General features: G+C 43.2%; 1 protein-coding gene across 2 annotated transcripts in view; it reads left to right on the top strand.

The window, feature by feature from the left end:
* Positions 1 to 20,466, top strand: part of OCRL (OCRL inositol polyphosphate-5-phosphatase) — a 53,440-nt gene extending 32,974 nt beyond the window's left edge. For both annotated transcript variants that reach the window (XM_032428277.1, XM_032428276.1), the window contains exons 16-24: positions 129 to 239; positions 877 to 1,042; positions 1,307 to 1,542; positions 10,106 to 10,129; positions 13,505 to 13,621; positions 14,652 to 14,736; positions 15,365 to 15,492; positions 17,029 to 17,140; positions 17,320 to 20,466. In XM_032428277.1, the coding sequence (XP_032284168.1) occupies positions 129 to 239; positions 877 to 1,042; positions 1,307 to 1,542; positions 10,106 to 10,129; positions 13,505 to 13,621; positions 14,652 to 14,736; positions 15,365 to 15,492; positions 17,029 to 17,140; positions 17,320 to 17,441 (1,101 nt within the window). In that variant the 3' untranslated portion in view covers positions 17,442 to 20,466. The remainder of the gene's footprint in view (positions 1 to 128; positions 240 to 876; positions 1,043 to 1,306; positions 1,543 to 10,105; positions 10,130 to 13,504; positions 13,622 to 14,651; positions 14,737 to 15,364; positions 15,493 to 17,028; positions 17,141 to 17,319) is intronic.
* The last annotated feature ends 637 nt before the right edge of the window (positions 20,467 to 21,103 follow it).

Here is a 21,103-nt window from a genome sequence, read left to right as displayed (position 1 = left end):
AGTGTTTGAGGATGTTTTTGCAATGTTTAAGTGATTGCTGTAACAACCCATTTTAAATTGTTAGGTAGTCTCAAGGGAAGATGAGCTAGGAGCATTTAAGACTGAAAAGAGGGTTTGTTTTCTTTCAGGTGAAGGTTGTGGATGAACGGAGGTATCGGAAAGTGTTTGAAGATATTGTACGCATTATGGACAGGATGGAAAATGACTTCCTTCCTTCCTTAGAACTCAGCAGGAGGGAGGTGAGCAAAAATCCATGGCTTCCCCATCTACTGCTCATCGCGGTTAGTACAGTGGAAACCCATGTTTGGTAGAGGAGGCAGCACAGCAAAGTGGTGAAAACCGTGTGTGCTGGAGTCAAACTGCCTCCATTTGGATTCCAGCATTGTCGTTTAGAGGCGCATGTCTAACTCTCTCAGAGCCAGTTTCCTTTTCTGGTTAAAGGGGTGGTTGTGCGGATTACATGAGTTAATACATGTGAAGCTCTTAAAACAGCTCCTGGCGCGAAGTAAGCCCTCAGACGTTAGCCGCTCTTATTTAATATTTCAGAGTTGCTGGTTCATATCTCAGGAACCAGGACTGACTTGGTCACGGGATGAATGTCCTGACCCAAGGTTGGGTTACCCTCTTAGGATCTCAGGAACAATCAGAGTAGCCTAGAGAAGTAGCAAGAGCTGCCTAATTCCTCCTCTGCTGGTGTGAATACGGTAGGAAATGAGAGGGCATGGTATACAGCTGGCTCAGTTGGTGAATGCATACAGCAGTTGCACACCTGGTTAATAATTACTTTATTCTTTATTCATATTCTCTATGGAATAATCCAACTGACATACTCCCCCTACTAGTGATGCATGTTTGTGTCTGTCTGTTATTCCCCAGTTTGTGTTTGAGAATGTGAAGTTTCGGCAACTACAAAAGGAGAAGTTCCAGATCAGCAACAATGGACAGGTTCCCTGCCATTTTTCTTTCATCCCTAAACTTAATGACAGCCAGTACTGCAAGCCATGGCTTCGGGCTGAACCTTTTGAGGGCTACTTGGAGCCAAGTGAGTTGTCCCTTTACCATTGTCTCTGCTTGCAATGTACCATCTCCCCATGACTCCCATGCCTCCCTTTGTTTAACTTCTTGTTTTCTAACCACATGTCTCTTACCTTCACTGTCATTATATTGCGGAGACCTCTTTTGTGTGTCCAGTGTCTCCTCCATCACTTGGTGATTTTTTAGAGGACACTACTTCTGTTGGTTCTCATCTCCCTTTTGCTCTTCCACCAGAAGTTTCTGTTACCATGTGTCATTTCTTACATTTCAGATGAGACAGTGGACATTTCCCTTGATGTGTATGTCAGCAAAGACTCTGTGACCATCCTGAATTCAGGGGAAGATAAGATTGAAGATATTCTAGTCCTTCACCTGGATCGAGGCAAAGATTACTTCTTGACCATTAGTGGAAATTACCTCCCAAGTTGTTTTGGTACATCTTTAGAGGCTTTGTGCCGAATGAAAAGACCAATCCGAGAAGTTCCTGTCACCAAACTCATAGACTTGGTAAGAAACATTCTAAGACATGGAACCTCCTCTAGATGTAATTTTCATAATACTTAAGGGATGTCCTCATTGTCTCTATGCTTTCTCTTTTGTTGGGGTTGGGGGAATTGTCAGGTGATAAATAAGAACAAGAATGTCACTTTACTCTAGCACTACTTTCATTAGGTAAGCCTAAAAGGAAAGAGAAAAGAGCAATCCGTAATTGCCTCTTGTCAGGAATATAACATGTAATACTAAGTTCACTGAATTAGATTAAAGGCTCCCTTCTCAAAGGTCTAATGCTTATTTGTTATGCTCTTCATACTTTAAGTCACTCTTGTATAAATTAGCATGTATGCAAGGTACAGTAATTGGGGGGGGGCAGTATTATCCTCATTAAACACATGAGAAAGCTGAGGCACGGAGACAAGAGCTTGCCCAAAGTGGAATAAGTTAGTGACAAGTCTGTCCCCCAGACTTTCTGATTCCCAGTTCAGTAACTCCTCACTGTATCATCATATCTAATCCCAAACTTGGCTGCATGTTGCAGATCAGACCCGTAAGTGAACCTGAGAGTACCTGCCTCAGAATCCCCCAGGGATCCTTGAACAAGTACACATTCTCCACCACCACCCCCACTCATCTCTGGCAATGGAATCACAGCCACGGGGCGCAGGGCTTAGGAACCTGCATTTTATCAGCATCCCGGATGATTATAATGTGCCCTGAAGTTTGCTCCACGTTTAATGGGACACACTTAACAAAAGGAAGGAGTAGGATTTCCCCTCCCTGACACCAAGCTCTAATATCAGTGTCCTTATGGAAGAAATGCTTATTATTTTCAGTAACATAAACTGATTTAGTAACAAGTTCATCCTATTAAGAACTCTTCTTCTAGATGAAAATATTGCTGCACCCAAAGTGTGCAGACCTCTTTGGGCTATAAAAGCATACTCTTGGTCTTTTACCAAAGAAAATGAGGCGATGTGACAGCCATACTTCATCATTTCTATTAGTATTCATGTTGATCCTTTCAGCCTTGCCAGAACAGTGATTTTATCATCTAGTGAGGAGGGCTAGACCAGCGCGCAGGCTGCTGGCTTGTCTGAATGTGATCTGTTCTGTTGCCATGGAATTGTTTTAGCTATGACTCAGATGGCAGATTAAAACACTTGAGTCCAGTCCCAGCATTCTTTCTTGGAATTATACTTGTTTCCCTAGAGCTCTCATGACTGTGTGTATTACCTCTGTTTGAGAGAGAACCATTTTCTTCAGAAATTCACATCCTTACATTCTGTTATTTCTTATGATACTTGTTTTCTCTTTTACTACTATATTCTGCCTTTCAAATTTAATATTTCACCATTTAGGATATATTCCAAATGAAGTTTCCCCTTTTTTCCCTGCCCCCTTCCCTCCATCCTAAACACTATTTCCCAGCTTTCTTTTTTCCAACTTTTAATTATGAAAGTGGCAAATGTGCAGAAGAATGGAAAGAACAGTACAGTGAACCCCCATGTGCCTTGCAGATATAGATGTGTTTTTCTTTTTTTTTTTGCTGTACCATTTGAAATGAAGTAGTGATATGTGACTTCACTGGTGAACACATTAGCCTGCCTCTCTTAAGAAAAAAGACAATTTCTTTATAAGCACAATACCATTATTATGCCTAAGAAGACTAGCCACTCCATATTTCAGTTTCTCCAGTTGTCCCAAGAATTTTTTGATAGCTTTTTGAAGCCAAAATCTCATCTGGATTCATGTAATACCTTTGGTGAGGGCTCTGCAGTTTCTTTTATTTTATTTTTTTTAAGATTTTATTTATTTGAGGGGCACCTGGGTGGCTCAGTCGTTAGGCGTCTGCCTTCGGCTTGGGTCATGATCCCAGGGTCCTGGGATCGAGCTCCGCGTTGGGCTCCCTGCTCGGCGGGAAGCCTGCTTCTCCCTCTCCCACTCCCCCTGCTTGTGTTCCCTCTCTTGCTGTGTCTCTCTCTGTCAAATAAATAAATAAAATCTTTTTTTTTTTTTTAAAGATTTTATTTATTTATTTGAGAGAGAGAGAATGAGAGACAGAGAGCATGAGAGGGAGGAGGGTCAGAGGGAGAAGCAGACTCCCTGCCGAGCAGGGAGCCTGATGCGGGACTCGATCCCGGGACTCCAGGATCATGACCTGAGCCGAAGGCAGTCGCTTAACCAACTGAGCCACCCAGGCGTCCCAATAAAATCTTTTTTAAAAAAAGATTTTATTTGAGAGAGAGCGAGCACGAGTGGGGGAGCAGAGGGAGAAGCAGACTCCCCACTGGGCAGGGAACCCAACTCAGGGTTCCATCCCAGGACCCCCAGATCATGACCTGAGCTGAAGGCGGATGTTTGACTGAGCCACCCAGGTGCCCCTCTACAGTCTCTTTTAGAGTAGAACAGTTCTCCCCTTTTATTTCTTTAATGACATTGACTTTTTAAGAGTCCAGGACAGTTGCCCAATCAAGGATCCACCATTTCCTAAATTTGTCTGTTTCCTCTTGGTAACTGTTTAAATTTAATCCTTTCATACTCCTTCCTTTCACTTTATTTCCTATAAACTGGAAACGTTTTATTTTTGGTCAGAGTTGGCAGAGGCATTACGATACCCTTTATTGTAATTGTCCTGTATTAATTAGAGTGACTGGAAGGAGGCTCAACCAGTGTGAAAATGTTTTATTTTGTTTAAAATATTATCAGGTAATTCATTGTTTGACCATGAATAGGAAGTAGCCAAAATCTTTAATGGAGTTAATGGGTCTGTAAGAAGCCCTTTTCCTTCTTTTTTGTGCACAAATGATTCAAGGTTTAAAAAAATAGAACCCTGGGGGGCGCCTGGGTGGCTCAGTCGTTGAGCGTCTGCCTTCGGCTCAGGTCATGATCCCAGGGTCCTGGGATCGAGTCCCACATCGGGCTCCCTGCTCAGCGGGAAGCCTGCTTCTCCCTCTCCCACTCCCCCTGCTTGTGTTCCCTCTCTCGCTGTGTCTCTCTCTGTCAAATAAATAAATAAAATCTTTAAAAAAATAAAAAAATAAAAAAATAGAACCCTGATAATTTTTTCATTATGAAATTCTGAGTTCTTACTAAATTGTATATGTGTGGTCATCATTTATTCTTTTAAAGCTTTTATTTTGTAGAATATAGGGTTCCTTTTTTAAGTTTTTATTTATTTATTTGAGAGAGAGGGAGAACACAAAGGGAGAGTGAGAGAGAGAAGCAGACTCCCCGCTGAGCAGAGAGCCCAATGTGGGACTCCATCCCAGGACCCTGGGATCGTGACCTGAGCTGAAGGCAAAATATAGGGTTCTGATTCTTTCCACAGCCTGTCACATTTTATTAAATTCCTGTGTCTCATTGATGATAAAGTTATCCATATTAGTGTGGGGCAGTAAACAAGAAATCTAAGATTATCTGTACCCCATTTGTAATATCTTCCCACTCTGTTTTGACTTGATTTTGACCTACAATGCTTTCTTATATTTGTTCCAAGACCCAAAATGATAGATCCCTTGAGATGATGCTATTAATAATGATACCTATTATCCACTATTACATTATTTACTCTAAAATTTTGGTGAAAACAGAAATGAGTTCAGTGCCTACGTTGACTTTCCATGTACTGTTTTCAGAAAGATTCTTGTGTCACACCCTCTTCGCACCAAATGTGGAATGAAATAACTGGCATAAGTCCTTTTCGTTCTTCTTGCCCTTCTCAATGACCGTGACTTTGCCACTACTAGCATAGTTGGAATTAGCACAAATGGCAAACAGAGGAGAATTTGTTTGTAATTTTCTTTATTCTTTTCCAGACTAAAGATAGATTTTTCTAGTTTTTTAACTAGCATATTAACTAGCACATAATCATCAATATTTATTCATTACACACTGAATACGAAGTATTACAGAGTTTATGTGGGTTCTGTAATTTAGTGGTGATGAAAGTTTACTTCTGTGTACAATATGGCTAAATTCTAAATCAAGGTTAATAGGCAGTTTGGTTAAAGGTAATCTAAACATTAACTGCTTCTACTAGCTGATGTCCAATGTGTTTGGTAAATCAATATTTTGGAAAGACATTTAGAATGAGAGTTGTGGAACTTGTAATTTGTATTAACAATAGATTCCTGTGCTGTTTACTCAAGCCTTATATGCTATAAAAGCTTATTGATCGACCAGCTAATTTCTATAAAAATCAGTCTCAGAACCAGCCTATTTTGGCTTTTTGAATATTTGATTTATGTAACATTAACATAACTAGAAACAAATTCAGCAGATAAGAATAAAGTGGACTAGAAAGGTGATTTGGGGTTCATCATAGAAGTATTTTGAGTCAAGTCCAAGTACTGAAGAAATATGTATTAACATATTGGGTGAGCAGGTTCTTCCAGGTGTAAGGGACATCATGAATAAATGTTAGAAGGTGAAAGCAAAAAGACTATATATGAAAAATTATAAGATTTCCCTGAGAAGAATGAAGATTTAAAAAAAAGAGTATGTGAGGCTGGTTGGGTGGGTTGGGAGCAGGGGATAGAGCGTCTTGAAGTCAACAGATGAGTGTGCTGGAGCCACAGGGCATCTACAACTATCAGAAGGCTTTTATGAGTAGTATGAGGTTGGAAATTAACATATTTGGAGGAATAGCCTGGTGTTGCTTATAGATTGGACTAATGGAGAGACCAGGTTTGAACTTAACCAGATCTGGTTAAAGGTGTTGCTGGTAGATAGAGACAAAAAAGGTTGAGGGATGGGTGGACAGACTATACTTGCTTGGGGACATGTTTATTTGGAGAACTATATCAAAGTGTGAAATAACAAGAATAACAGCTTGGTGATTACTTCATCCCTAGTGGTCTTTTCACTAAGTGTTTACTTCGTCTTACTGATCCAACCACTCATTTCTTATCCTGTTAGGTGTATAGTTTGTGTTTCTTCTCTTTATAGTTCACATGAACTAATCCTTTCTAGAACTTTGATATCCATTCAGTTTCCTGCTTTTTATTTTTAAATTTGAATCTGCCTCTAAGTGACTCTTTTACATTATTTAACTGCATTTACTACTGGCAAAATTCCTCTATGGATGAATGTTGGAGTGAATAATGATTTGCAGTGCATTTGTAGCATGCCATGGTTGCCCCACTGGGGAATCCTGAATTAGGTTCCCTTTTTAAATGTGATCAACACACAGCCTTTTGCAGAGAGTGGGCAGGTCAGTTGAACTAAGTGATTATCAGTAACCTTAGGACTACCTTAGGAGTATGCTGTTTATTAGTGGAGGCTAAGTGATGTTTCTGTTTTCAGAATCAAGCCTAGTGTTAAAATAAATATTATTTACATCTACTATATGCCTGTAGCCCGAGAAGTAAACTCTCAGTGTAAATGTGCTGCTCCTCCACCAGTATCTAATCAAAGTCCTTTTGATTCTTCTCTCGGAGTTTTCTCTTTTATCCAGTCATTTTAAAAAATATATTATTTTCCCATTATTAAAGTGTTTACTCCTTTTTGACCTGCCTTGATAGCCTTTTAAGAATTCCCTTTGCCTTGGGACATCTGAGCGTCTGCCTTTGGTTGGGGTCATGATTCCAGGGCCCTGGGATCGAGTCCCACATCAGGCTCCTTGCTCAGCAGGGAGCCTGCTTCTCCCTCTGCCTGTCGCTCCCCCCCCCCCGCTTGTGTGCTGCGCATGCGCGCGCTCTCTCTCTCTCTGACAAGTAAATAAAATCTTTAAAAAATAACAACAAAAAACAATTCCCGTTGCCTCTATCACTACCCTTTCATTTTTCCTCTTCAGGGCTGTCAAACTGATCTTCCTGTAATACAGCTTTGGGGCCTATCACTTCCTTAAAGGTAGTCAGTGGCTCCCCCATCCCTACTAAATACAATCCAAATTGCTTTACCTGTCATTCAAGTTCCCCTAAAGTCTGACTTCAACATTCCTTTTCATACTTATTTCCCACTACTTTTCTCAACATTCCTCCAGGCTCCCTATAGAACAGATGACTGACTTTTCCCTACTCCCACCTTGGGATTTACCTTCTCCGAACCTGTGTTTATTTTCGCCCCTCCCACTTGTAGTGTCCCCACCCCATCTCTACTCTTTAAAATCCTATGAATCTTTTTGGGGCGCCTGGGTGGCTCAGATGGTTAAGCATCTGCCTTCGGCTCGGGTCATGATCCCGGGGTCCTGGGATCGAGTCCCATGTCCAGCTCCTGGCTCAGCGGGGAGCCTGCTTCTCCCTTTGCCTCTCCCCCTGCTCGTGCTCTCTCTCTCTCTCTTTCTCTGTGTCTTGAATGAATAAATAAAATCTTTAAAAAAAAATAAATAAATAAATAAAATAAAATCCTATGAATCTTTTAAGGGCTAGTTAGGCCCCATCTCTATTATAAAAAGTCCCCTGATAGCCCCAGCTGAAAGCTATCTCCTTCCTTTGAACCCCTGTTTTGTTTGTTTTTCCTACTAACCATTTATTGAGAACCCATATTTGTGAGTTATAACAATATCAGGCTATAAATTCTGGGACTTCTTACCCCAACTCAATTGCAAACCCAAGTCAGGGACCATACTGTTTTCTTCTGTATAGCATCATTTTTCATCCTCCCCCTCCAACACCCTCCAAAGGCATGCCTTGCACTAGTAGATGGTCACTGCTTGAAGAAAACTTATTTGAGGGCCTGGTTGGACAGGTTAGTATAGGAAAACTCTGCCTAGTTTTACTCATTTTGTCATGTGTCATATATTCATGGGAGGCAAAATAGAGAAATCTGTTAGGCAGGCAGGTTCTACAATTTCTTAATAAGTCGTCCTAAATTTTAAAAAAGGTTGTACTCCAAAATTGTGTGAAATTAGATGTTTGGCACTCAGAATTTAACTTTTAAATTAAAAAAAATATTGTAATTACAATATTATAAATATTGTATACTTCATAAAGCAATATTACTTTATTTTTATCTCATTTCATATGTGGTATTTAGAAGTGTAGGTAAACTTACAAGAGCCTGTTTAATTCATAATGTATCTAAAAATACTAAAATATCTACCCACCATATATATAACAGTCATTTGGGGGAAATGCATTTAACATTGCTATTTGGAACATCAGGAAACACATACTCCCCCGCCTCCAGCCTCCTGCACATCTTTCATAGTGAGATCGGGACTTCTCCTTTTACTGTCAGACCTGAGAAGTGTGATTTATACTCAGGTTCTTGGTGGCCCATGGCAGAATTAGGAGGATTCCAGTTGGGAGTGGCTGGGGAGGTGCTCGTCCACTGCACTACACTGCCCTGCCATGCCTGGATTTTAGGCTGCCTCCTTAACCCTACAAAGTAGATATTATTCTCCCTGTTTTAGAGATGAAGAAACTGAGGCTTTATGAAGTTTAGTCACTTGCCTGATGTCTGTACAAAATTAATCGGGGGCAGAACAAAGATTTGAACCCAGGGCTGTCTACCACCAGTGCCCGTGCTCTCTCTGCTAACCATGGTGCTTTGTTTCTCACTGTCTTTTTCACAGCTTTCCCCTGCCTCTCTGCCCAGGAAGCAGCCAGATTGTACTTTTTGAGTTGTCTAGGGGACCATAGTGGTAATGACTGTAGAGTCCGTCAGACCTGAGTTCTAATCCTGATCCTGCCACTTAATACCTAATAGTATGACCTTGGGCAAATAATTTAAGCTCTCAGAGCCTCGGCTTCCTCATCTGTAAAATGGGAATAATAGCTACTTTGCACACTTGTGCAGACTAAATGACACTGTCCATGAGCACTTTACGCACTTCCCACTACATGGCACGTGCTCCCTACATGGCGGCAGTAACTATCGTTGCGGTGCTTGTTATTGGATTGTAATAAGAGCACAAAAGATGGGAGACCATTAACAAGGTGCTTTTTTCCTTCTCCCTTGCTTCTTTTTCCTCTTATACACTATAGGAAAACATGATAGGGGGTAATGATGGGTCTTCTGGTCCACAAAGGTCTGAAATGAAATAAATTTACAATTCAGAAGGGCCTCTATGTTTGGGGACTCTCAGGTCCTTTGAAGAGGGGAGTAGGTATGGGGTGAGGGAAAAGAGTGTGGGATACTGCTTGGGGGGCCAACTAGGGTGAGAGGAATGGCAGTACAGAGGGGAGAAGCCAATCGTCTCCTTCCAAATGCTGCCGTTGGACTCCCATTCACCCATCGGGTGGCATTAGTATGAGGTAAGAAGCCACACAGTGTAGCAGCAGGGCCTGCCTCCAAGTAGCACGTGGAAAGGAGCCACCACTGGGCATTTGGCCAGGTCAGCTGTCAGCTGCCAAAGGACACAAAAGTCTAGGACTACGCATGTATGTTTCTTGAGTGATAATCTCAGTAAACTACATGAAAATTTAATATGTGTAGTAGAGAACTTTGCATATGAGAACATGTTCCATTTTCAACAATAATGATTTATTTGGAAAATTTAAAGCTGTTTAAAGTGTACGTATCTAGTAAGCTAGTGAGTTCTAATAATACTGATCTGTTTCTAATTCTGTAAATTAATTCAAGTAAATTTCTGTCTGTCAATGACTTTCTTTTCCTGCTCTGCTCTCAGGAAGAAGACAGCTTCCTAGAAAAGGTAATGCAATCCATGGGTGGTTATGTGTTTCCTGGGCTTGATTAACAGTTAACTGTGGTTCCTGGAATCTGTCCCTAGTCTTTCCCATGTCAGAGTCCTCTGACTCCACAAGACTCCACCAAAGTCCTGTCAGCTGTCTCTAAAGTGTGTCTGCAGGCACAGAAGAGATTTTTGCTGCACCGGTCATCACTGAGACCCAGTACATAAAAGCAGTAGGACTCAAGTTCCAGATTTGTATGTTTAAAATGAGAAGTAATTAAGAGCTGTCTTGATATATCTGAAAGTTCATGAGGTGGAGGAGGGTACCACTTAGCTGTCCTCTGTTTCCAGTGATAGTCAATTTCTGTTGCATTAAGAATGATTTGGGGTTAGTGGCAATAATGATTAATTACTGAAAGAATACACAGATGTATGGTTAAGAAATGGAGCATAGAGGGGCGCCTGGGTGGCTCAGTCGTTAAGCGTCTGCCTTCGGCTCAGGTCATGATCCCGGGGTCCTGGGATCGAGCCCCGCATCAGGCTCCCCGCTCTGCGGGAAGCCTGCTTCTCCCTCTCCTGCTCCCCCTGCTTGTGTTCCCTCTCTGGCTGTCTCTCTCTGTCAAATAAATAAAAATAAAATCTTAAAAAAAAAAAAAGAAACAGAGCATAGAGTCATCGAGCTGAACAAGATCAGAAGGGATCATCTGGTCCAGCGCTGTGCCTTCAGACAGGGTAAGGTGTTTTCTGCATTCTAATAGACAAGACAACCAAGGTCCAAGAAGGTTGAAACACTCACTCAAGTCCTACTGCTCCTGACAGCAGGGGTGTGGGGCAGAGGGGACTAGAACCCAGGTCTCCTGAATACCTAGTGAAGGAAGCTAGTGAAGCACTCCTGCAGTGCTGGGCCACCTTCCGTGTTCAGGCTGGAGGGTGTCTGGCTCCATACAGGCCTATCAAGTAGAGAAACGTGGGCTTGAAAAACATTCTTAAAGCACTGTCACATACTATCTAATGTGATCTCCCCATTTGGTGGAGTTTAATGCATTTTGATGATGGGGATGGTGTACTGTTTTCTGCAGTAGTTATTAGCACTATGGTTTCAAAGTGTGGGCTTCTCAGGCACCAGATGTGTCTTGTTGAAAGAAAACAAAGTGTGCCTGATTTCCCTTTGAAAATTAGAATTCAGGATAATTTGTGGACTTTTGAGAAAGTATTGTTTCTTGTGCATGATCTTTCTCTAGACTTTAGAGACACAAGTATGACATTTTGTATTATCACACATGAATTTGAAAATGGATAGTGGATGATGTATATAACCTACTGACATTTTATTAACCTTTTTAAACCACTAAGGATTGAGGCGGTTCTGCTTCCCAGCCCTTCCTTGTTAATAGCAGGCCATGTTGTCTTTTCATCTCAGACAGTGCCTTGTATTGCCTTAATGACTTAGTACAAGAAAAGTGCCAGTTGGATGTCGAGTTTTTTAAAAAGTACATGAATCAATGCTGAATAATTTATATATGGTAAATTTGGAGGCATCTGCTAAATTTATACACGTGTTGCGTTTGCTTCAGAAAGTGAGCAGAGTGCATTATGGACAGTGCTTTGGTTCAGATACCATGTGGATGCCTGGATTTAATACTTGCAACCGGAAAGAAGTTAGTGGATGAGCCACTGATAGAAATTCTGGCAGCTACAGGGAACATGAATATCAAGTGATAGAATCCAAGGGAAAGAAAGAAAGGAAGCAAAATGAATGTGAAGAAAGTAGATTTTAAACAGTAACCAACTGTCATACTCTTTTCTTATTCTCTTAGAAAGGTACAGCGGCTTTAAAAGGTCACCAATGCTTTTGAAGAACATAATGTTAAGCAGAGCCCTTAGCTCTGCTCTAGTGTACACAGTCTCTGGAAGTAGTGAAACACTTCTTTTCTTTTCCATAAAGCAACATGGCTGGGGGTTGGGGATGGAATTTACAGAATTGCCTAAAGTTGAAAGTACACAATATATAACCCGTAAGCTGGAGGTGGAGAAGGGGGGAAGATGCAAAAAATTGCTCACCATTTTCTCCACTAGGATTTTTCTGAAGGCTGCCTTCATATGACTTTTAATCTGTTTCAAACACCTTTTTGTTTTTTTTAAAGATTTTATTTATTTATTTGACAGAGAGAGAGCGAGAGCAGGAACACGAGCAGGGGAGTGAGAGAGGGAGAAGCAGGCTTCCCACTGAGCAGGGAGCCCGACGCGGGGCTCGATCCCGGGACCCCGGGATCATGACCTGAGCCGAAGGCAGATGCTTAACGACTGAGTCACCCAGGCGCCCCTCAAACACCTTTTTTTTTTTTTTTAAGATTTTATTTATTTATTTGACAGAGACACAGCGAGAGAGGGAACACAAGCAGGGGCAGAAGGAGAGGGGGAAGCAGGCTTCCTGCGGAGCAGGGAGCCCGATGCGGGGCGCGATCCCAGGACCCTGGGATCATGACCTGAGCCGAAGGCAGACGCTTAACGACTGAGCCACCCAGGCGCCCTCAAACACCTTTTTAATATAATTTCTATTTGACTATATAGACATAAGATAATTGAGTTTATTTCCCCAGCCATTTACAAGTTCAGATTTAGTTGTTGTCACTTTTGAGTTTTTCTCTTAGATTCTTTCAGGAGAATCCTAAGAAAATAGAAGGGTATGTGAAAGGGGTCACAGCCCTGAGAAATCTCTGCTGAGTTATTAATATAAAGAGTAACTTCTGGACTCAGACCCTGAACTTTTCACAGTATTTCTGGCTCTTGGTATGCTGTATTTGGTTTACTGTTTTTGGATCTTCAGAGTTACGAGTTTTAGTGCCTTAAGATTAGACCTTCCATTGAGCCTGAAATATTCATGAATGTAGGTGTAATGTGGAGAATTGTCTTTAATTTCTGAGGACCAGAGAGCCTCATTTAAATCAACAGTGAAAACGGTAACATTTGTGGTAAGACCTGAGAGAATAGTAAGTTCAAAGTCAACAGAAACCTCTCCGAGGACTGTACAGACCGCTGTGCTGGAACGGCCCCCAGGTCTCGGGCGGCGCACGCACTCCGCCGCGACCGTACTGCCAAAGCGCTCGTTCTGCGCGTCACCCCTGAGAGGATTTACAACACACGGTGCACCACATGATGAACATAATAAACCCAAATGGAATGCTTAACTGTTAAGCATCTAAAAGAGGAAGAAAGTCTTTTAACTGTGGGAATCCGTATCAAGTGCCTTCTGACCAGGGATGTCCCCAGTAAGAAAAAATGACAAATCTTAAGAGATGAAGATCACATTGTACCTACATAAAGCAGAATATGAAGGAGATTAGGTTACACAAATTTTTATTGAGACCTCTTTGAATCTCCTTTTTCATCTCTTAGGAGAAATCCCTTCTGCAGATGGTTCCCTTGGATGAAGGTGCCAGTGAAAGACCCCTTCAGGTCCCCAAGGAGATCTGGCTTCTGGTAGATCACTTATTCAAGTATGCCTGTCACCAGGTAAGTGATCGTGGGCCTGCCCTGCAACTTTGGGAGGTGTGTGAATCCGGTAGGAAATGATAATACCTCTTGTCAGTATAGGGCTTGTAACTTTCCCGAGCTACATTCACCGAGCAGCACTATCAGGTCATCTGGGCAGATGGAAGTGTCCTTATTTACAGATATGAGACTTGAAGCCTGCAACCTAAGTGATTCAGCTAAGACCACAGCGTAAGTGTGATGACGGAGCCAGGCCCAAACCGAGCACGCCTGTCTCCTGACTACACACACTTTCCCCTGGACCGCTGTGTACCTCAGTCTGTAATGCCTGCTTTGGGTCTCGTGTAGGCATTGCAGATTTTAAAGTCCAAAGCACACTTCAAGCCCATTTCTTTAATTTGATTTTCTTTTTTTAATCCTATCTAAAATGCTAGCTACCTCCAACCCAACCCCCCAGAAAGAGAAATTTCTTGGGACTAAATTGGAGGAAAATGTTTTCTTACCTACTGAAGAGTAATAGAACTCAAAGGCAAGGTTTGGTGTGGGCATGCCATTTACCTCTGCCCTAGCCTTCCCTAGTATCAGTATCTGGATGTGGTTCAGCTGTTTGGACTCTGCCTTCTACTTGGCAGGAAGCTAGAAGTGGGGACACCTCGTCACCCACTCTAGCCATCTAGTCCTCTGCCATCTCAGGTATAGGCTAAAACCTTTGAAGATCATGTTCTGTTTTGAAACAAAATTTCACGCGGATTATACAGATGATAAATGGAAAAGATGCCTTTGTCACACCTCTATTCCTAATCACAAGTACGCATATTACCCTTCCATTTGCATCCTGCCACTCTCTCTCTCTCTTTTTTTAATTTATTTTTTTTATTAACATATATTATTTGTTTCAGGGGTACAGGTTTGTGATTCTTCAGTCTTACACAGTTCACAGCGCTCACCATAGCACATACCCTCCCTGCCACTCTCTTGATTCCTGGGTGGTCTTCAGAACCTTAGGGCTGATTATCTTGCCTTGTTCCATTCATTGTGACCTCTCTGGTAGGAGGACCTGTTCCAAACCCCTGGAATGCAGGAGGAGTTACAGCAGATCATTGATTGTCTGGATACTAGCATTCCCGAGACAATCCGTATCCTTTTTGACACAGGCCTAGGAAGCTGGATGAAGAATTTTTGACCAAACTCTCCTTCCCATCCACATTTGAGTTTTGTGTTTCCACCTTTACTTTCTTTGTAACTGTCTTTTATTATAAGGTAATCATTGACTCTGCAGTTGTTTTTCAATCCCTTTCAGGAACTTTTGACTTCTCTCTGCCTCAGACTCTTACTGAAAGGAATCAAGGGGTAGGTAGCAACGACTTTTAATAAACGTGGAACATAGGACCCACAGCACTGGTACTGTTCTGCTTCAGGCCATTGATCACTCCTGCCACCACATGTGTTGTCACTAGGACATGGAAGAGGATGGGAAACATTGGTGACTAGTTTCAGGGACTTATGCAGTGTGAACGTCATTCTGCACACCATATTCCCCTGACTCTCAAGTTGAGCCAAACCTCCCAAGAGTCTTTGATCAATTCTGTAGCAACTCAGCTGCAGCATACCTGGACCAATAAAATATCAAACCCCAGTTAGGATCAGTGTGCCCTGAATAATAGGAAGGAGACTGTCCCTGAGGGAGCTGGAGGAAGAAAGCAAATCGGGTCTCTCTGTGGCCTTTTTCCTGGAGCCCCTTTCCCTTGACTTAAATTAATCCAGCTGGCAGTAATCACTCTGTGGCTGAAGCACTGCTCATTTTCCTGGAAGCCCTGCCAGAGCCCGTCATCTGTTATGAGCTGTATCAGCGATGCCTTGACTCTGCTCAGGATCCCCAGAACTGCCGACAGGTGAGTTTTACTGCTCTGAGGATGTGTCTGGGGCAAGTGCCCCCAGAGAGAAATCAATTTCAGATGTGTAGCTAGCTATGTGGTAGGATGGGTCTGAATTTGTCACTCATGGCAGGACACCAGCATTGAGATTTGGGACTCGTAAATTTTAGGTTATTTCCTGTTATATTTGCCACACTTTTCTAGTTGGCCTATTGAGTAGGGCGGATACCTCTACTCTGGCATAGGATTGGTGAAGCTGATCATGGAATTCTGGCTGATATTACCAGGAAGGGTCCGTGACACTTGTGAACCTTTCTCCTTTTTGTCTTCTTGGTGTTTTTTTTTTTTTTTTAAAGATTTTATTTATTTATTTGCAAGAGAGCACAAGTCGGGGGTGGGGAGGGACAGAGGGAGAGAGAAAAGCAGACTCCCTGCTAAGTGGGAAGCCTGCCGCAGGGCTCGATCCCAGGACCCCGAGATCATGACCTGAGCCGAAGGTAGACGCTTAACCAACTGAGCTACCCAGGAACCCCCTTGGTGTTTTTTTTTTTTTTTAAGATTTTATTTTTAGGGACACCTGGGTGGCTCAGTTGGTTAAGCGTCTGCCTTCGGCTCAGGTCATGATCTCAGGGTCCTGGGATCGAGTCCTGCATCGGGCTCCTTGCTCAGTGGGGTGCCTGCTTCTCCCTCTGCCTGCCGCTCTCCCTGCTTGTGCGCTCGCTCTCTCTGACAAATAAATAAATAAAATCTTTTAAAAAAAGATTTTATTTTTAAATAATCTCTACACCCAGCGTGGGGCTCGAACCCACAACCCTGAGATCAAGAGTCGCATGCTCCACTCACTGAGCCAACCAGGTGCACCTTCTTGGTGTTTGTTTTTAATCTTGAAATAATTTTGATGCACAGTGGCTGAGAATACTATTCATTCAGACTAGTGAGTAGTGGGAGGAGCTCCCATCCATGCTAAATGACATTGCAGAGAAAACCATTGAGCTTGGCAGATGCCATGGCTACCTGTCTGAGGAGATGGGAAAAGAGCAGATTAATACTAACCTGCTTGTGAGGTGCGGTATGTGTGTGAATGTGTGATGACCACATCACACATATGAATGTGGCCTGGTCATTGAGTGTACAGGGGCCAAACAGTATGAGCTTTTTTTTTTTTTTAAGATGTTATTTATTTATTTGATAGAGAATGGGAAAGAGAGTGAGAGAAAGCACAAGCAGGGGGAGCAGCAGAGGGAGAGGGAGAAGCAGACTCCCCGCTGAGCAGGGAGCCCATTGCGGGGCTTGATCCCAGGACCCTGAGATCATGACCTGAGCCAAAGGCAGACACTTAACCAACTGAGCCACCCAGGCGCCCCCAGTATGACCATTCTGACTTGGAAGTTTTCATTTGGCAGGGACTCTGGTAGTCATGAGGAAATAAAAGAGAGTTGTGACAGATGAATGGGGTCCTGTATGGGTTGGATTATAAACTACTATGACAGCTTTAAGCTCTTCTTACTCCCTTTCACTTGTTCTCACTGCCCACCCCCCTTTTTTTAAAAACAGGTGATTTCCCAGCTTCCAAGATGCCATAGAAATGTTTTCCATTACTTGATGGCATTCCTTCGAGAACTCTTAAAATTCTCTAAATACAACAACGTCAGCGAAAACATGATCGGTAAGAGTACTTCATGAGAACGGCCACATGAGCAGGGGGGCGGGCTGGTTGGGATGGCCTCCATGTCCGGGCACATGGCCCACTGCCCTCATCCCCTGGCCCCCAGTTTCCCATCCCTGAGGCTTTGCTTAGGTTGTGTCTGACAAAGGGTTTCCCTTTTCCTTTCTCTCACCCTCTAGCCACTCTTTTCACTAGTCTTCTCCTAAGGCCTCCACCCAACCTTATGGCAAGACAGACTCCAAGTGACCGTCAGCGTGCTATCCAGTTCCTTCTGGGGTTTCTTGAGAGCGATGAAGACTAATGAGCCTTTTCTTCTTACTACTCTCTGAGATTCTAGAGGCGGAAGATCTTGGGCACCAAGTATTTCAGAATGATTTGAAAAGTCATGCCATAGGAAGGGTCTGTTGCAGAATTTTGAGGCTGTTGGCATGAAAAGGTTGTTTCTAGTGCAAGAGGAAGAGAGTTTCCTAATCCCTCCCTTAACCATATCCTACACAGCAAAATACTTTTAGACTTATATTGCCAAGCCAAAGGTACCATATTTTGGTGTTTTTGTGTTCTCTCTTTATGAGGCAAAGAGATCTGTATTTACACTCCTTTACCTGGGGATGTGTTCGTTGCCCTCCTGCCCAGCTATCATGATTGTCCTTAGCACCCTAGGCCTAGATTCTGAGATGTTCCTGTTCTAGGTCTACAAGCACTACGTGCTATAGCTCAGACTTGTCTGTAGTCCTTCGTCTAAAGCACTTTTGCCTGACCCCCTCCCATATCACCCCTTTGCACTCCACTCCACTAGTTCTATTACGTCGAAGGAAGTCTGAGTGAAGCTAGTGACTCCTCGGATGTCCCCAGCAGTGAGTTAACCATCTACATGTGGTTGTGACATGCATTTGTGCATTTCTACTACGGTGGCATCTGTATGTCTGTAACATTGGCCTTTTCCTGGATCTGCACTGGGTGGAACCATATTCTCTTGTCTCAGACCACATTTACTAGCAGAACTTTAGGTTAGAGATGACATCCCATTGATGTGAGAGAATCACCATCAGAGTGGAAGCACTTTGAGCATTTCAGAAGTGAGAATATTCATGTTTGACAGGTCCTGCTTTCTACCATCCCTTTCTGTTCTTAATCAAATTTTACATGAGAATTAATCCTGGTTGTCTGGGGGACCCATTCCCCACTTAGAAATCCACCTCCAGAGCAATGCTTGCATTGCAGTCAAAAAGGCAGGCTGGACCTCAAGTGGGCCTCTCTGGTGGTACTGCTCTTCCCCCCAGCAGGGTATTATGGATAACCCTTGGAACCCCCTCTCTGGTCTCCTGAAATACGGGGGGGCAGATGTTGCCCCCTCCCTCATCAGGCTGGCTCTGGGCTTTACGACCAGCTCCCCATGGCTCCTAGTCACCTTATCGAGTGTTACGGAAAAGAGACTATGCAGTGGGCCCAACGAAGCCCCTTTCTCTCCCACCCAAGACAACCCTCTGAGCTTTTCATTTACTCAAGCTCTGTGGGGCAGCATTCTTTTTTTTTTTTTTTTTTAATTATTCTGTGTTGGTGGGCAAATCAGCTACCAGCCACTGACTGCAAAACTGCCTCATGCAGTTGGCTTCTTCCTGGATTTCTTTCATTAAAACCACCCTGAGTCAACTCATTCTTGACTGTTAACATTAAATCCAAGGAGCCTAATGTACGGACTCTGTGTCTTGTCTTGGGCATTGACTCCTAACTCTTCTAGCACATTAAAGGAGAGAGCCAGGGGAAACACCACTGCTGAATGGTTCCTCAGTTCCCCCCATCTCTTGTAAGTTGAGTTCTGTGGGGGAAGAAAAGGTATGTATCCTGTGATATTCTGGTTAAACCCTTTCCTGATTTGGAGTTATGGAACTAGGAGTCAAGTTCCTGGTGCCAAATAGCTGCAGATCTGATAGGTCAGAACTTCGTTAATGGAAGATTGTGAGCAGAATGCTTTTGTCATCTGCACTAGGCCAGAAAGTGATCATAGGAGAGGCAGATTATAGAAGCTGGGGCAAGGTCATAACACAAAGACAGGGAAATGACTGTCCTGGGCACATTGTCTAGTATACTGCCAACCTGGGATCTTTGGATCATCAAGGATATGGTTGGTGGGGACCGAATGCACCATCCTAGCTCTTTGCTTATGAGGCAAATGCACTAAATTTGTTTACCGCCTCTCCGTTTTTCCAGCTCTGGGCCTGGGATGTATACAGCATTAAGGGTTTGAGACAATCTCTAGGTAGGGAAGACAGCAATGGAGTAGATGTAAGAAATCTGCTCCCCTGCTGTGCCTCCTCCAGCACGCCAACCTCTAATTCCTAAGTAACTCTAACGCGCTATTTATTTCATAGCTCCTCTGAAGGAAGGAGTTCAGATCCAGCTGGTAGAGAAGAACTCTGCATCTGTATTGTTTTAGGGAAGAAATGGTTCGAACCCACGTGGTGACATTGCATTAGTTTCCCCTTTCACTGTTTTCTGGTTCTTATTCTGTAATTGTTATATTTTCCAGAAATGTCTTGGTCACTAAGCAAAGCTGCTAGTGGGATTCTGTATTTTGTGTCATCTTTTTTATTATAATTTATTGCAGATTTTTTTCTGAATAAATATATGTTGTGTGAAAAATCAGTGTGATCTTGGTAAAGAAAAACTGAGGAGGGAGGCTTATGTCACTGGGTCCCACTTGACTGCGGTCCTCACAGCTATGACGGTACCGTCATTTCCTGTCTTACAGGGAAATCTAAGAATTCTCAGTATATTTGCCCTTGGGTGCGAGAAGAAGCCACGTATTTTCAGAGACTAAGAAGGAAGTCGCAGCACTTCCAGAGGCCAGCCCAGGATCTTATCTTAACCCTGGGGATTCAGGGAACAAAATAACACTGTTAGGGAAAAAGATGTTGATTCTTTATGCATGTAAATGTCACACCGGGTCAGATCCTTGATCATCCCACCCCCACAAACGCCAACATACACATTTTGGGAGGATGCAGTATCCTTGCCAACATAGCCTCAGCAGTTTAGACATGCCCCTACAAAGAGCCTGTTTTCACAGGATTCATTTGGCAACCTTTGAAAACCAGTTTTGAACCTTTGTTACCTCTTGGGGGGACAAAGTCCATAGATTTAGTACTTTTGGGGGCTCTAATATGAACTTTGAGAGGAAACCCCTAATTTGAGCATGGTGCCTTTTATTCCCCTGCCGATCTCCATGTGGGTTCCGTTCCCTTTGAGACCAAAGAGGCCTCAGCTGGAGCTTTCTTGGCAACCAGGGCCGTCTTCCAGTTCGGTCTGACTATGAACTTGACCCTGATGAATGTGCTGATTCAGTGTTGTCATCAACAGTTTTTTTAGCCCCACCCGCAGCCTTGGCAGAGGAAGGTGTTTCCTTTTGAGAGCAGTGTCCCCCGAGTGGGCGGAGACGACTGACACCCAGCAGTTTTTACACAGCAGCAGGCAATGTGGGCCAAGCAGCCTCAGTGACTCCCTTCCCAGAGGTGACCAACTGCACCCCTGACTACTGTTAGAGGAGAGCCGCTAGGGTCTTTCGGACCGCAGGGCAAGTGGATGACCTGGCTCGTGGTGTAGCCTAATAGTTTACAGCTACACACTGCCCGAGTGGGAGCGCCAAGTGTGAGGGGGAGAGCCTTAGGGATCCAACCCCATCTCATGGTTCCGACGGGCTGAGTCAGGCTCAGAAGGGACAAGGAGGGACTCAAGGTCACTTAGGTTAGTGACACAGCATGACACAGTGGGGAAAAGAGTTTAAACTTTGGTGTTAGACCTAGTTCTTTCTTCCAACTTTTTATTACAAAACCTTTCAAACGTACAGAAAAGTCAAAAGGATACAGTGAACACCCTATACCCTTAACTCACCACCTGTTAACATTTTGCCACCTTTCATCTCAGAGAGGTCTGTCTGGTCTTCGCTCTGGACTCTGCCACTTCCTC

This window comes from Phoca vitulina, unplaced genomic scaffold (genome assembly GCF_004348235.1).
Source record: "Phoca vitulina isolate PV1807 unplaced genomic scaffold, GSC_HSeal_1.0 scaffold39, whole genome shotgun sequence".
Taxonomy (NCBI): domain Eukaryota; kingdom Metazoa; phylum Chordata; class Mammalia; order Carnivora; family Phocidae; genus Phoca; species Phoca vitulina.
The sequence above is the reverse complement of the archived record's forward strand: the minus strand, read 5'-3'. Positions and strand labels throughout refer to the sequence as shown.